General features: G+C 43.1%; 1 protein-coding gene across 2 annotated transcripts in view; it reads right to left on the bottom strand.

The window, feature by feature from the left end:
• Positions 1-17,831, bottom strand: part of MAD1L1 (mitotic arrest deficient 1 like 1) — a 562,567-nt gene that overhangs the window by 537,991 nt on the left and 6,745 nt on the right. For both annotated transcript variants that reach the window (XM_084642266.1, XM_084642267.1), the window contains exons 5-9: positions 16,831-16,955; positions 16,025-16,106; positions 13,572-13,702; positions 11,982-12,096; positions 10,916-10,977 (exon numbers count right to left, since the gene is read on the bottom strand). In XM_084642266.1, coding sequence (XP_084498392.1) covers positions 10,916-10,977; positions 11,982-12,096; positions 13,572-13,702; positions 16,025-16,106; positions 16,831-16,955 — 515 coding nt within the window. The remainder of the gene's footprint in view (positions 1-10,915; positions 10,978-11,981; positions 12,097-13,571; positions 13,703-16,024; positions 16,107-16,830; positions 16,956-17,831) is intronic.

Genomic DNA, 17,831 nt, shown 5'->3' with positions numbered 1-17,831 from the left:
ACCTGTAACTATTCCTTATGTCAGTAACACTGATGCTGATCTACACTAACAGTCAATCAACATAGCTGTAATGGCAGGAACTTTTTAAAGTAACTATTCATACAAAATATGTTGCCACTTTTAACAAACATTCTTCCCAACTACTCACAGCAAAGAATCGTACATGCTGAACTTCATACCTCAGACTGCTCGTCTAGTGCATGAGGCCCCGCCCATGCCCCCATTCCAGCCCCTTTCCCAAAGTCCATGCCTTGACTCCGCCCCCTCCTGCCCCTATTCCAACCCCTTCCCAAATCCTCGACCCGGCCTCGCCTCTTCTTCGCCTCCTCCCCTGAGCGTGCCGCGTCCCCAATCGTCCCCCCTCCTCCTGGAAAGTCCTTAGCACCGCCAAACAGCTGTTTGGCGGCGCAAGCGCTGGGAGGTAGGTGGAGGAGCGGGGACGCGGCACGCGCGGGGAGGGGAGTTTGGCTGCTGCTGGAGTCGGCACCTATGGTGGGCTGCAGAAAATAACTCTGCGGGCTGTGCATGTTTGAGACCCCTGGTCTGGATGCTTTATGTGCTTCTAATGTGTTTGAAAGAACCAGATTGTTAGAGCTGGCAAACTCAAAAAGTCTCAATCCTCTCTCAATGGTTACCGCATTACTGAAAGGGGCACAATAATCTTGCCAATCTGCCTGTGCTTCAGTACCCACTTTCGCATTCCAATCTCCCTGTACAATCAGGATATTTTTCTTGTGTACCTTATTGATAATGTATTGGAGCTGATTTTAAAAATCTTCAATTTGCTCATCGTCATAGTCTATTGTAGGGGCGTAGACTTGTACCCTGTGATATTAAACGGTACTGCCTTTAGATGGATGGAAATAAGCCTGCTGGACATTGGGCGGCATCCTAATACTGAATTATTGATATCTTTATGCACAAGAAATTCTATGCCATTGACATGTTTGTTCTCTCCACTGTAATAGAGTACATAGCCTCGTTCCATTAGTACCCCTCCAAAGTTTTTCCATCTGACCTCAGAGATTCCTAGGAGGTGCCAGGTGTATTCTTCCATTTCGTACGTGAGTTCTTTCAATCTCCCTATTTGTTTCAATGTCCTTACATCCCATGTGGCTATGGTGATGTTATCTCTTCCACGGATCCTCTTTGTTGGGGTTATACCAATAGTATACTTGTCACGTCCACCCTGGTGGCAGTGGATGGTGCGGTCATTATTAACCCGGGCTGTGATCAATCCGGTATGGATATTGTTGACTTGCTCATCATATGGTGTGTCTTGGGAAAATTTCTAACCTGGTGGAGCCCATCCTTCTCCAGGCAGCCCCCTTTTAGTTGCCTCCTATGACGTGCAGGAGCAGCAGTGGGCCTATTCTGTCCCTGGACCCACAGGGGAATACAAATGCTATATTTTATAGTTAACCAAAAGTGTGCATTCATGAGAAGAGAGAGCATAAAATGCTTATTCCATGGGGTTTTCAACTGAGTCTTTGTAAGTGCAAAGAGGTAACTTAACAAAAATAGTAGTGATAGTTTTTAAATTGTTCCCATACATGTTGTATTTGTTTTTCTTTTCTGTACCACCCAGGGAATTTCCACTGTGATGAGACAGCTTGTTGTAGGTGGGAAGCCTTGTCTACAGCAGGCAGGCAAGTTACAATATGTTTGCAGATCATAAATTACAATTAATTACAGATATACTACATGCATTATATTAAGTTTCCACATGCCACAACTGTACTAACCTGTCTTCTTGCCCAATTAGAGCCACTTAGCTCTAAAACAAAGTGATCACCATGACCCCAACCAGAGAAAGAGGTCAAAGGAACACAGACATTGCCATTCAAGATCAGACCAGTGGTCCATTCTCTGACTGTAGCCCCCATCAGATGTTTCAGAGAGAGGTGCATTAATCCCTAAATGCATAATTATGAAATGATCAGCACCGAGGAGAAGTTTCTTCCCAACACAAAGCAGTTAGGGGTTGCATTAAACATGAGAGTTTATAGCACTTTTGTTAGTTTGGCCAAATAAACTGCAGATGGCCTCATTATCCACATAAACATCTAACCCTGTATTGAATCATGCAAAACTCTTGGTCTCAATATTTTGTGGCAATGAGTTCCACAGGTTAATTACACATTAATTACACATTTCTGCTTATTGATTTTCAATTTAGCTCTTCAGTTTTACTGAACTTCCCCTTGTTCTAGTTTTATTATGTCCTTGTGGAATTCCTCCGTCTTTTCGTCTTGATTATCCTTAAAGGGTCAGGGATGCAACCCCATACTCTGAGTGTCCCTAGCCTCTGTTGCCTGAAGCTGGGAGTGGAGGACAGGGGATGTATCATTTGATGATTGTTTGTTCTCTTCATTCCCTCTGAAGCACCTAGCATTGGCCACTGTCAGGAGACTGGGCTAGATGGACCACTGGTCTGACCCAGCATGGCCGTTCTTACGTTTTTCATTTTGTCTCAGAAAATGTTGCCACTTCATGGTTCATCCCGTTTTCCAAACTATTAATGAATATATTAAACAATCCCCAACCTAGTACAATAACCTACTGTTACATTTTTCACCATGTAACAAAGTTGACTGTTTATTCCTATTCTTAACCAGTTTCTGAGGCACAAAAGTACTCTACCTTTTGCCTCAAATACATAGCTTCAAGACAAAACTTGTTGTGAGGGACTTTGACAAAAGCTTTCAAGGTCCCTTTATTTATTAATTTGATGACATAAACATTCTAATAGTTTGGGGAAGCACAATTTTCCTTTACAGAAACCTTCTTCTATCATACATTAATTTAAGTACTATTCTTAAACCTACTGTTTTAATTGGTCTGTGAGGTCCAGGATAACCCCCTACACTTTCTTTAAAAACAAATACCATGGCTGCATTCCACCCCCTTCAGTACAGTTGATTATAATGAGATTGGTGCGTAGTGGATAGAAAGGAGAGAAACTGTTGGACTGTATTTTCAGATCGACAATGATTTTTCATCCAAAACTAAAGTACAAACAAGATGCCACAATATTTTATATAAATATTATACACAAAATATTATCTACTATTTGTCCCAAAGGCAAAAAAGCACCAATAAACCTATATTACACTTTAATACTCCTCCTCGTACATTAAATACAGAAATAGAGTGGGATTTTCCTGATTAAATTTCAAAAATATTGCACAGATTATTTTTAAAGACAACATATAACCACAGGAGCTAGGCAGTTAAAGGAGAGAAGAGCCAAATACCGTGGAGTTTGGGTCAGTCACTAGAGGTAGCTGGCTTCCCAATCTCACATAAATGACAAGAGCCACAACTTGAAGCCAAATGGCAAGAAGATTAGGTAGACAGCACCACTAAACCTGAAGCGCACCTCTGGCTCAGCTGCTATGAGAGCTCAGCCAACGGGCAAGGTGGGCTGCCACTGAAATGCCACTAACCTGTGCCCACTATTAAACGGGCAGTGCAGTGGGAGTATGTTTTTTTTATAATTCCAAGGGCAGCTGCTACAATTTTGATTTGCTAGGCAGAACGTGATGGCGTTCAGCTTTAGCAAAGTCATCACATGAGCAGAATTATGCAGAAAAAAATGTATTTATTTTTACTGGCAGACACTTATTTTAGATGGACATTCATAGAAAGGTAGATGGACATTCATAGAAAGGTAGATTACTGCCTTGTGGGAGAGGAGGAGATTATGAGACTTCATTCATGGTTGCAAAGTACATTCTGAGCTTCGGATGGAAGAAATTTTAGTATGGCCGAGTGCAATTACCAGGATTTAAAGTGAAAGATACCGAACTCCTATGCTCTCCTCCCTTCCCTACACTGCAAAAGAAACTCTAATCCACAATCAAGAAATCAGAAATCAAGAAACATGATTCCCTTTTCCTGCCTCCCGACTCCAAAAGGGGAACCTGGCTAGAAGGAATTCTGGTATTCAGTACTGCATCTGTGTAATTACAGATTACAACTGTGCTACCCAGTGTACTAAATAGAGACACCTGCCACTTAATTAGATCCTTTCTTAGAGGAAAATGCACACACCCGCATACTTGCTCCTCTCCTTAGTTCATTTCAGACATAGCAGAAAACTAGTCCCCAAGATCCATCAGCCAGCCAGTACACAGATGTTTCAAGAAGAAAACCAGGTCAGGACTAATAGGTTCACTTCTTTGGCTCTAGGTGACAGGTCAGCAGCTGGCAGGCTCCACAGAAAGTGAAAATGCTCCTTAAGCACTGTCCTGAAATCCTATCAAATCTGTGCTTCTCTTTATACACTTGGACACCAAGCAGGCAAAGCAGCTCCTCCAGCCCTAATGCGATATCTCTGCTGAAACTAGCCAACCCTAGTCCTGTGATTTAAAGATCACAGGCTCTCTCCCAATTGCCTCATTTACTCAGTTAAACCAAGAATTCCTTCAGTACAAGAATAAATCCACTGATACCCCTTTCATTTAACTCAGAGGGCACCCTTGGCACACTAACAGAGTCATCACTACAGAAAGGGACATTCCAGTCCTAAATGTCTCTTGCAGAGAACATCGCTGCTGAATTAAACACCAGACACTGAGATGGGATGGCTTCAGCCCAAAGCAAATGCAAAGATTAGAAATGACGGGGATAATCAATCCCAAGACCTCCATGGGACATCATGCTCCAATGCTGACTGAGGCCGCCTCCTTCTCCTGGCTTTCAGTTTTTAAAAATTAGCTCTTCAACTCACCTGCACTCCTCTCCCTGACTCCCTTCATATGTTACTTGTCTTACACCATAAACATTTTGAGCAAAGACCTGTCTTCCTATGTATTTGTATAGATCAATGGGGCCCAAATTCTGACTGGGACCTCTGAGCATTATCACAGTATATTAAACACAACACAACACTTCTCATTTGATATAAATATACACCTCAGACCTCTCTACCCACAGTTTATCCCTCATCCCCTTTTGACTACACAAACAGGCTAGAACCTTTCTTCCTATGAAGAAAGATGGGCGTTGCTCCTTCCAGAGACAGCCAGGCATGGAGATAGAAAGGAGGAAAAGAATCCTGGAGAGCAACGCAAAACACTCCATTGCTCTCTGATTCCTGGGCTGAGCAAGCAGACTTCTCTCATAGGAGAGCAAAGCCCATGAAAGGAGGAACAACCAACCAACCCCATAGCAGTTCTGATAGCTGTGGGTCAGCCGCAGCTCTGAAACCTAGTTACCTAGAGAGAAGTTTGTATAAACCTAAGCTATCCCCACTTCATCGCTCCAGTCAGTCCTCCAGTGTCATAATCCTCCACAGCTTTAAGAGATTCGTTCTACTGCACAGAGACAGATCTGTAGGATTATCCTACCTGTGATACTCAGATTTAGAAATCAGTGCCACCAATTTAAAAATAAAAAAGAACACAACTGTCTGTTTTTTTCTCTGCACCAGTTCTCTTCAAAGAGAGAGATTTCTGGAGTGATCAGAAGTCTATACTTCCTGTGGCTTCTCATCTGTGGGCACCCCTACCCCACCCCATCTGACTGTAGGGATGGGCATAATCTTCCAGGAGTCTTTCCAAACACTAATCTCCTGGTTTTGAGAACATACATGAGGTCACTTCAGAACTAACCATACCAGCAACAACAGATGGGAACATTTTAGTAGCCAGCCTATCTTGGGCTGTACCTCCTTTTTTAAACAAGCCACCTAAAGCAAATCACCCTTACTCTAGTGCTGAACTATTGCAACCAGCATTCTGGGATGGATCTGGCAGTGAAAAGCACTAAGCTATGAGTGGTTTACCAGTAGTTGAAGATAACAGCAGCTGAACAGAGACAAGAAGAGGCAGGTACAAGAGTGAGCTGCAGATGAGCTATAAACTTATTTAGATTAGAACAGTGGTTTTCAATCTTTTTTAATTTGAGGACTCTAAAAAATTTCAAATGGAGGTACAGACCCCTTTGGAAATCTTAGACATAGTGTGCAGACACAGACTACAGCTTAAAAACCACTGATCTATGGTAACAACCACCTTTCGTGGATCCCTTAGACATAGTCAGAGGGTTCCCAGGAGTCCACAGACCACAGGTTGAAAATCACTGGATTAGAAGATTTGCAGGGCAGGAATCTTGTCTGTGTATTTGCCAAGTGCCGCATAGGCTCTGAGCATTACATAAACAAAGAACAATGGGAAGGAAAGAATGGCAGGTTGATTATATTAAAAACAACATTTCCCTCTTAAGGATGATTCTGTGGATAACAGTGAAGAAGAAGAGAACTAGATTGAACAAGTCTGAAAAGAGAGAAAGGACAGGGAGTCAGGGAGAAAAAGAGGGTTGCTGAGATGGGTGAGAAAGATATGTACTGCACTCTGTCACTGGAAAAACTGTGTCTGAATCTCTGTTCACGTTCAGAATAGCTGCAACAAACAGGAACTCTGCTAGACATACACACAGAGAAAATTATCACACTGGTGTGGTTTTAAAATAGATTTTAAAACATTTGATTTTAACAAGCCAACAACTTTAATTAGACTAATGCCTGACCTTTTTACGGTGCCCAATTGATGTTTGTACAGGAGTCAGAGCATACCAGAATGAAATCAATGTTTTTCTGATACAACAAGAGAAAGTGTGCCATCTAGCGGTGAGTTCCTCACACTGACATCAAAAATAACTGCACTTCTTTTTTACAAACCCAGAAAGCCTACTCCCTTCCAGAAACACTATTATTCTGCAAAACTAATTTCTTGCCTGAGATTTGCAACATTTATTTACGTTAGAAGGCGTCTCTGAGGTTACGGTGCCCTCTAGCAAAGGAAATATTCACTGAAGTCTGTGAAAGTTTTATACTGGTGCCCCTCACTAAGTCCTTCTCTGAAAATAACCAACCACCTGGTCACCCAATCCACAATGATCTGTAAAAATCTACTGTCATCAGTGTGCCACAGGGAGAGACACAGAATAAGAGGAACACACTTTACTGACACAGAACAATAGAATCACAGCTCATTCCTAGCAATCAGGAGTTACAATAGTTTATATCAGCCAGCAGTGCCTCTTCTAAAGCGAGTAGCCTGTAGAGCAAAATAAAGAGGCTAATACACTTAATACACAGCAAGTAGATTTATTCTGCAGATGAAAACTAATGTTGCAGAAGAACTGTAGATTTGAGATAACTGAAGGCTTAGCATCTCTGGGAATCCATGACAGAGTAAATATAAAGGGGCTCACAAAATACTGACCGAGTTCCTGCAAACCCAAACTACACCACTCTTAACAAAGAAGCAGAGTCTAGTAAATTGGAAAGTGAACAGCATTAGGACATGAATATAGAGGAACCCTTGGTCAAATGCATATGAGACTGCAGACAGCTTCATGATTTGGGTACAAGTGGAGCGTAACAGATAGAATGCCATGTACAATTTTATGATCTGGGTAAGGAGGGGCACAACTTATACGTCCATCATATTGGTAAACTGTTGAAGTTATGCTTGCATTATATATAGGGTATAATTAAAAATAGCATGTGCTGTTCTTACCACCATAAGAGTAGGAAGAACTTTGGAGAGGATGAAAAGGAGCAGGGGAAGGACAACACAAAACAATTCCAGGCTAGGCGACAATGTTAGCCAGTCTTCTACAATTTCTAATGTTTAGGCAAGGGAGCAATCACAGGTTTCAAAGAAGATGGAACTGATTCCCATCACCTGGTTGAGATGGCAACAATTCAGAACTTGTGGTCACTGGACTACAGTACAGTAGAGCAACTTTTGAGTAAGGTATTTAGTTTTTGCACTTTTCATAGTTTATTTCCACCAAAGTTGCAGCACTGGAAGACAACCACCAAATCTCTCATAAAACTCCCCAAAAAGATAAGCACAGAGATGTTTGGCCTTAACACTCCAAGAAGATGCCCCCTCCCCTTCCAAATACTATTACATAAAATTACACACCAAAAGCCCTGCTCATAAACTAATCTGACAGGGAACCTCCAGGGACCACGCAATCAGTGAACAAAAGCCATTGCGAGCAGACACAGAAGAGAAACCCTGAAGAACAGCGGGAGGAAATGAAAAACCATCTTCCCCAAAAGAGCCACAGGCTGCGTGCTCTTCCCCTGCATTCCATGTATAAGTGGAGAAACTAAGAAGAGGAGACACAGGGACATAACGCATTCCCTTTCTTCCTGCTTCTCTAGTTATTAGCAGACAGACAGTACATTGCACTGGCTCTTTGGGATAACCATCCAACTGTTCCCATTCTCTCCTACTCACTGTCTAGCAATTAACTTTCCTCAAGCTTTCACAAGAGGTATGCTTCAGGAATACGATTGGGACAATGATCTCCCTTTATACTTGGTCTCATTTCCTGGCTGAAAATGATCATAATTCATACTGAAAGAAGCCTGGAAAAAAAAAAAGTAGCTCCAATTCCACTTGGTGCAATCACATGCAAAAGGTGATTTTCTTGAGAGCAATTTGTTCGTCTGTACAAAGAAACGCCCTTAATACTGCTAAACAATGCGGCACAATAAAAAACCTCACTAACACTTCTCATCGAATATTCTGACTTTAAATGAAGAGGTTATCAGACTTCAGCAGGAAGAGTCACTTGGTTCCATTTCCTTTCCACTGTGAAATTACCTCATTAAACCTTTAACAGCTTGAGGTAAGTAAAAGCTTCCATACCACTGTCTGGCAGAGAGAAAGTTTGCTGGGAAGAACTCAGTACTTCACTCTCCTGCAAGTCTGAACATATGAACCCTGAGCAGAGGCAGGAGACGGTCTCAGCATTGCTATCTACCTACGTGCATTAAGGAAAAGGTAGCTCACCACACACATTGGACAACACAAAGAATTATGAGAAAACTAAGAGGACATTGCTTGTGAGAGAACAGGGCCGGCTCCAGGATTTTTGCCACCCCAAGCAATAAAATTTTTGGCTGCCCCCGCTTTTTTTCATTCCCTCCCTGCCCTGCCCCTTCCCAACCACTTTCCCAAATTCCCAGCCCCACCTTCTCTCCCAGACATGCCGCATTCCCCCCCCCATTGCTTCCTGCAGCTCCTCCCCCCACCCCCAGAAACGCCCTGCCCTAGGTCATCTCCACTCCGCCTGCTCCCCTGAACACGCCGCCACTCCGCTTCTCCCCCTCCCTCTCAGTTGAGGGAGAGGCAGCGCGTTCAGGGGAGCAGGCGGAGCGGAGGTGAGCGGGGCGGGGGGGAAGGTAGAGGAACCGCTCCCCGCCCCAGCGCACCTCTGCTCCATCACCACTCTGTTTCCTCTCCCAGGCTTGCCGCACGCAACAGCTGTTTCGCGCGGCAAGCCTGGGAGGGAGGGGGGAGAAGCGGAGCGGCGGTGCACTCAGGGGAGCAGGCAGAGGCAGAGCGGAGGCAAGCTGGGGCACGTTTCTATAGGCAGCATGGCCAGCGCCGGAATGCCGCCCCTAGAAATGTGCCGCCCCAAGCACCTGCTTGTTTTGCTGGTGCCTAGAGCTGGCCCTGTGAGAGACAATCCTCTTTTACCTCAAGTAGCAGCGTACCCAATATAGAATCCCAAATCCAAACAAGGCTAGGCCCAAAGTATGCCATCATTTTGCATGCAAAACTTCCAGTGTTTTTGTTTGTTATGCAGCTGCAATTGATGGGATAGGGACAGGGGCCCGAGTGGGGAAGTTTGATCTGGGGTAAAAGTTGCAGGTCAAGCCTAATTCTTGTCTAAAGCATAGCTCTCAATGCAAGGATGTACAAAGGAAAGCAGTTCTTTTGGGCAAAACACCTCCCTTCCCACCAATAAGCATAATCACACTTGAAACATTGAGAGAGCCACAGCCCTTGCAAAGGTGGCACCTGAGCATGGCCCTAATTTCGCAGATTACTTTTCTTGCAAAGCAGCAGCTATCCCTGGGAAGAAGATGCAACAGATACCACTCTTTGGTTACATCACAGACAAATTAGAAGAGCCAGAACTGTGATTTAGTTCAATGCTAAAAGATGTCAATCTCTGTATCTGTAGCAGCGGTTCTCAAACTGTGGGTTGGGACGCCAAAGTGGATTGCGTCCCAACTTAATAGGGTTGCCAGGGCAAGCATTACACTTGCTGGGACCCGGGGCTGAAGCTGCAGCCCGAGCTGCATCACCACGCAGGGTGGCAGGGCTCAGGCTGTGGCCCCCTCTCCTGCCACCCAGGGCAGCTGGGCTTGGGCTCTGCTCCCCCACCGACCCCACCCCAGGGTAACTTTGTTGTCAGAACGGGGTCGCGGTGCAATGAAGTTTGAGAACTCCTGATCTACGGTGTTACACGTCAGCCCTCTCTTTGACAAGTGTTACAATCATTTCACTGTCCCTAGAGAAATTTTCTCAGCACCAGAAGTGAAAAATGTTTATTACACCTCTACCATCATATAAAATACAGGATAATAAGAGAAAGAGCTGTTAAGTTAAGTTACTACTTTAGAAAACAACACGATAGGTCAGTCTAACGCAACATTCCTGAGATTTCATTACAGGAATTATATTTTCAATAATGCATCACAGGCTCATATATGTGACTTGCCGTACATCTCATGAAACGCTCCACTCTTAATATGGTCACACTAACTCAATTCCTTCTAAATATGAATGTAGTTGTACGCAAGAAGTTTAGAGAACTAAAAGCTGAACCAGCTTTCCACCCACCACAGTCTCAAATGGATTGGGTCAGGCTGTCAGTCACCAGTTCACAAATTAATCCCCAAAAGATACTCTGACTGTTTGTATTTAACAAGGCAAAATCATATATACTTCATAGCAGTGAGAGAGAGGAGTACCAACAGACAAGTTTGCACACGGGAGGACAGATAAGGTGGACAGCCTGACAAGCTTAAGCCATCAAGATCACTAAGAAGTAAAGCAAGTAGAACAGGTGGTTTAACTCCATCAGCACCTACCTGATATTTAAGCCAGTGCTCTCATCTAGTTTTTCCCAGCTTTTCAACTTTCCCAGAAGTTTCTAGGGAGGAGGAAAAAGAAGTCAATAAAGAAACCTAAATGAGTGTTCTTACATCTCAACTCCTATAGCTGCATTTTTCATTCCTTCCACCTTAGCCTTTTCCACTTTTTTTCCTGTGGACTTTATCATCTATGCATGGCCCAGTACTGCTGGAACATCATTCTGTGTACCCAAGACACTATGAACAGCAGCATTAATCTTCCCAACCACCACAGTTACATGGCACAATGTACCATTTCTGTGCCATCCATTATCTATCCTTGTGAATTAACCCCCATGCACCAGATCCTGTTACTGCACAGACCAAAGAAATTAAAGCAGTATTCCAAACATGCCAGTTCTATACCAGCTGCTGTGCCCATTTCTCCTCCCCCACCAAAGGGATATGCATCACAACTCTCTATGCTTTCAGTACCAGATTGGATTGCCCAAGTCAGATCTAGCCCTTAGAACAGCTCTGCACCACAACAGTTTCCATGACCGGGTAATCATCTTGAAAAATCATTTTACCTTTGAGTAAGATGTGGGTGGGTGAAAGGGGTGATTCAGGCAACAGCAAAACAAAGAAATTAATTGTATTGATACAAGACTGTACAGTGGCCCCTTCTACCAGCAAAACTGATCTGAGGGTATGTTACAGGTTCCCATTATGTGTCTATCTTATACCAACACCTCTGGTAAGCATTGGGGAACCGAAAGGGCATTCATAGGTGGGGCAATGTGAAAGGGAGATGCCACAATGAAGATGCGCTGCTACTTATAGAAGTCTTTAAGATGAACAATGGACAGACCTTTGTTTTTCTCTCATTATGAACACTCCCCTCGTATGGGTATTCTACATCTTAGGCTACATCTTGGGGTTGGGCCAGCACGAACCACAAACCACAGCAATCACTTTCTGTACCCTCGCTATGTCTAGAGGAACTTAAGTTCCCTAAAAGACCACACAAGCAAGAGCAGTAGCCCCAGTTCTACGTATATAGCATATGTTCTTGGCTCCTCACCTCATTCTCCAATTCGAGGTTCACTAGATCGGCCTGAACCTTCTCATAGCGCTCCAGTTTCCTCTGGAGACCTTCCACCTCCTCTCTGAGTAACCCATTGTTTTCCTTCATTTCCCTGAGAAAAAGAGAAAGGGCAAAGCCATTACAAAGCCACCACAACAACTCAATTCTCTTATGTAAACTCCTGGACACACACACACGGAAGCATAAGGTATTAAAAAAGCCATTATGACACTGAGCCAAAGTGGTAACCTTCTATAACCTTTGCTACAAAGTGACTGTTACACAGGAGGTAGCATTCGCTGGGCTAAGTTTTCCCACTCCAAAATGCCCTGAGTTATGTCCAAACATATGAAAATTTCATACCTGCTTTACCGATTGTACAAAAACAGAATTTAAAGTAAACACAACAGCCTTGACATTATGATGCAAAGTCAATATGAATGCAGGTCTGGAACTCAGCAAGTAAGGAAACAGGCAAGAGTTAGTGCTCTTGTCCGTTTACAGATAGTAAGATTTCTTCAGCCCCGAGTTTATTTTAGTATAGGTTTTGTGGGGGTACATTAGTCAGTCCAATGGTGTCAAAAATAAGACCACTAATCTTTCAATGTGCTTCTGTTTCCACTCTGCTATGACACATTTCACATTTCCAAACAGAGAGGATTGCATAGAGGCACCTGGAGAGTTTCCATGATAAATCGTCATTGAATGGTGGTAGTCCACATAAATCAAGAGCAAACTCAAAGGAGCCTGCTTAGACTCCAGTCTTCTAAATTGTGGTAAAGGGAAGTTGGCAAGATCAGATACTCATGTACTTCAGACTTTTTGTTCATTTGTTTTCAGAGATTGAAATTAAACTCTCTCAGTATAACAGCATATCAAAGTAATGCCAGATTACTCCATAAACACAAGACAACCAAGTTTCAAAATTCATTAGTACTTTGGAAGCCTACAGAACAGATTCTAAAAGAGGCAGCACCAGAGCAATTTATAAACTTCAGCAGCCAGTCTTTCAAAATGATACACTGGCACAAGAATGCTTTCAAAACATTAGTGGAAATGCTGACTGGCTGGTAACAAAATAAGAATTTAAAATCTTTGCCAAGATATTACAGGGACAGACATGTTAGAAATGTCATGAGATTGAAGAGATAGCCCATCACAAATCCCATAAAGAAAGGATTTACTATCAGCAAGTACGTTTAGCATCAAATCCCTCTCCAATCTCCCCTTACTATGCACAACCTTCCCTTTGATCCAAGTTGAAGGTAAATGTGTCTCACCTTCCAAAATGACCAATCCTCATTTCATGATCCCCTCACACTGTGCAAAAGGAGATTATCCAGAATCCTCCAAATCACAATAACTAGTAACCATTACAACACTGGCTCAACCTCATACACAGTAGATACAGAAGACCTTTAAACTTCCTTCCACAGCATTCTATTTGGAAATTTCCATTCTGCATAATGCACTGTATAATGCAAAGCCCCCGAGACAGAAAATGACAGCTATAGGAGGATGGATCACAGCAGAAGACAGCCATTTTTGACATATGCCCCATACTGAAGGCAGATCTTTCCTTCTCACCTGAAGTAGGCATTATCCTCCCTGAGCTGGAACAGTTCCCGCTCCATCTTTGGGAATCGGGCCAGCTCTGTTTTCATGTTCTTCACAATTGCAGCATCTTGTTCCTGCAGGGAGAGCTTCTGTTCCAGATCCTGGAAGGTAAGTGATGACATGAGAACAAGACGACAACTGAGTTTAGCTCAGGAAGGCTCAGAGCTACCTCTCCACCAGACTGCTAAACCTGTCCAAATCCTTTTCTCTCTAGCACTCTCTCTATCCTTACATTAACTCCAACATACATCAGAAATGGGTACTGTTAACATTTAAAAGGACATCTGCCCTCCCTTTTACACATCAATTTCCTATTTGTCAAGGAGTAATAAGCCAAAGGTCATCTCTTCTCACCTACCATAAGGTAATCTATGAGAGAAATTAGTACTCTGATGGACTTATTAGGAGTGGTCAGAACAGACACACACAATGGAGACAGGTTTCAGAGTACCAGCCGTGTTAGTCTGTATCCGCAAAAAGAACAGGAGTAATTGTGGCACCTTAGAGACTAACAAATTTAGCTTATGAGTAAATGAGAAGACATTAATTGGATAGAGAGATTCTGGGATGAGAACCACACCTTCTTCCCCGCACATTGGTTTTTCCAGCAGACTAAGAGTTTATTTAGAGCAGTGCTGCAGTTTGTTGTCCTCTTTCCCCACCTCCACTTCCAGTCACTCTGCCTGCTGTAGAAGTTTCTCTTGACACATCCATAAAGAATTGGCAATGCTGCTGCCCTTCAATCTTGCTCTACCCAATGCCAACCAAAGGAAACTCCACAATCAGCATTCCCTCAAAATCAAGTTTAATTCTCTCCATCTGTTTCTATCTCTACTGCCTCCTATCTCCACAGAAGAGAATCACTCCTAACTGGCCCAGAAGTTAGTTTGGCAGGACAGAGGGCATCTCCATACTTCCCCCAACAAGTCAACCTGCAATCAAAAGCATTGCAGCTAGCTGTACTTTGTATGCATATTAAAAAGAATACCCTGACTCCAGTGGAAAGATTACCCCAGAACAGGAACTGAGCTCAGAGTTTCAAGGCTCACCATCTGCCATGAAAAAGCAAACATGTCTAGAAGTATTGTGCCAGAGCCCTGAGTGACCAGACAAGACCAGGCTGAGCTTGCATCCAAATAATCTGCTATATAACGATGCAAATCAGTTATCTACACAGAAGGGATCTGTACAGCTTCTGACCACTTGGACTCTGTGATACAGAAAAGACAAAAAATGTTATACAGTAAGTCCTCACTTAACGTTGTAGTTATGTTCCTGAAAAATGCTACTTTAAGCTAAATGATGTTAAGTGAATCCAATTTCCCCGTAAGAATTAATGTAAATTTGGGAGGGGAGGGGGGGTGTTAAGGTTCCAAGGAAATTTGTTTAGTCAGAAAAAAGACTATTGTTATATACACACGCACACTACACCTTTTAAACAAACAATTTAATACTGTACACAGCAATGATGATTGTGAAGCTTGGTTGAGGTAGTGGAGTCTCAGGGTGGAAGAGGGTAGGTTATTTCCCAGGGAATGTCTTACTGCTAAATGAAGAACTAGCTCTCAGCTGAGCCCTCAAGAGTTAACACATTGTTCTTAATGTAGCTTCACGTGGCAGAGAGAGACACAGACACACTCTGTGTGTGTGTGTGTGTGTGTGTGTGTGTGTGAGTGACAGACAGACAGACAGACACACACACCATGTATGAGACAGCAAGCCATGCATTGCCCCTTTAAGTATGCTGACCCCACTCTAAGTACACTGACTTTTTAAGTAGATCAGCAAGTTGAGACAGCAACTGCTGCCAGCAAGCTCCATCCATCCTGAGCCCTGTCGTGTCCCCCCTGCTCTGTGGAGAAGGGGTACAGGAGCTGCTGCTCCTGCCCTCCGAGGCAGAGGGCAGGAGCAGCACACAGCAGTGTGGGGAAGGACAGTTGAACTGGCCAACAATTGATAGCCTGCTGGGTGGCTGTCGCACAGGGAATTTAGGGGAGCTGATGTGGGGCTGCTGCTCCACCCTGGTTCCAAGCCCCCACCAGCTAGCTCCAACAGACTGCTCTCTCTGTAAGCAGTGGACAAAGCAGGCGGCTGCCAAACAACATTCTAAGGGAGCATTGCGCAACTTTAAACGAGCATGTTCTCTAATTGATCAGCGGCATAACAACGAAACAACATTAACTGGGACGATGTTAAGTGAGGAGTTACTGTACAAGTGCTGAATATTATAGACTGTGTAATCCACCCTTCTAATTTCTGTGCCTTGACATCTGAATTTAGGCAACTTCAGCTCTACCCACCTAACAAGCAAGGCATTTATATGACAGAGTGGCTCTCAGTTTCTGTAAGGGTAAATCTTCCCAATACTTTTTGTATGTAAAAATGAAAAGTAGACATTCAGCATGGGTCTCACACACTCTCACCTTAATTTTCTGCTCATGTTCTGCCAACAGAGACTGGCTTGCTTGCAGCAACTGGATTTGTTGGTTGGCCTCCTGACATTTTCTGTTTTAAGTAGACATAAGAGACAAATTTACATACAAGAATCACTTGATGGGAACTATCTATTATAGATATAGAGGTATATTGGAGACACACACTTATTCAAGTGTCATTTACCACCACGACCAAGGACTGTTGTGGTGTAAAAGCAAGAACTGCCCCGCAGGACCTTTCTTTAATTTAATTTAAAGTTCTGGAGCAACTGAGACATTCACTGTGGAGACAGATTACCTCTACTTAGGAAAGCAGAAATATTCATTCTTCTAAAAAAATACTGACTCCATATATCCATAGAGATCCTCACGATCAAGTTACCCCATGGCCACACCAACAAATACATGAGTACATTACATAAAGAAAGAGTCATTTAAACCTTGATCCTAAAAAGGAGAGTTGGTACATGGAGCTGAAAGAGGAGGATGCAGCAGGCAGACACACACCTCATGAGATCTTCTAATCACCCCTCAACTACACATAGTACAAAATCAAGTATCAACATGAATATGAGAAGTAAGGGCGGTTTTAAGCTTGGATGTTTTTTTTATGAAGGTAGAATTAAATTGCTGCTCAGCGCTAGTTTCCGGCAAATTTTATAACCTGCACATCCAGATCAAAAAAGCCCTTTGAACAGCAAAAATAAAAAAGCTGTTGAACGTTTTCTGAATGGCAGCAGCTGCAGAAGACTGAAGATTTCTTTTTTCCTGGCAGTTGTTAATCCCCTACTCACTGGTGTTGCAGATCCAGCTGTTCCATCAGCTCCTGCTTCTGAGATTCCTGGCTTGTCATTTGCATCTCCTGATTCATTAAACTCCACTGCAACTCAGATATTTTCCCTTTCAATACGCTGATCATCTGGATTCACAGAAAGAAGAGGAAGAACAAACAACAAACAAATAGACCATTGGACCTCCAGGCTGAACATTATGGAATGCAAACTGCTGAGATATAACAACTGACTAATGTGAAACACTGAATCTAGAAATAATTCACAATAAGACCTGCAAACCCACCTCAGAACAAAGTCAAAGAAAATTCTTTGCTCTCTTTCGTCTGCCCTGCCACCCAAATTGACATTTCCATTATTCATTAAGTGTATGACCTCAAACTGGTATGCAAAAAAGCAAATCTCAAAGCCAGAACCTATGCTCACAAGAGGATGTGTCCTACTGTTGACAATTATCCCATCATCACCATATCCACATGCTCCTAAGCAATGGGTTTTCAAAATAGAGACCCAAAAATTTTCAACCAGTCAAGTAATAGCAAAGATAAGCCCTCAGTAGGGGTCTAGCTACCATGGTTATTGGCACAAAGAAGTATGGCTAAGACAGTAATCACAGCAGCATTTGCCATTACACCTTTACTAAGCTACTAGACTCAGCTCTCACTCTCAGACTTACTCAGAATACACACACAGAGGGACAAACATCAGTACTGCCAAGTCTGAAATAAACTAGTTGACTGACGAACCTTATATGGCAAATATAGACAGCAAAGCAGAGGAAGAAACTTCACAAAGTTGAAGAATAAGCCACATTGGCTCGAATAACCATTATTCGCCTGACCCTCATACCTCACTCCCACCTTTAGCATTCTGAAACGTATTGGATCGCACCCAAAATGTGTTAGATGCATTAAAGAGACAAGATCCCTGTCCCAAATTTTACCAATGTGGGGATAAAGGTGGCATAGAAATAGGTCAGCTGCATTTATTATTGGGTTAGTTTT

This window comes from Lepidochelys olivacea (genome assembly GCF_965140295.1).
Source record: "Lepidochelys olivacea isolate rLepOli2 genome assembly, chromosome: 10".
NCBI classification, from domain to species: Eukaryota; Metazoa; Chordata; order Testudines; family Cheloniidae; genus Lepidochelys; species Lepidochelys olivacea.
This window is presented reverse-complemented; position numbering and strand designations above follow the sequence as displayed.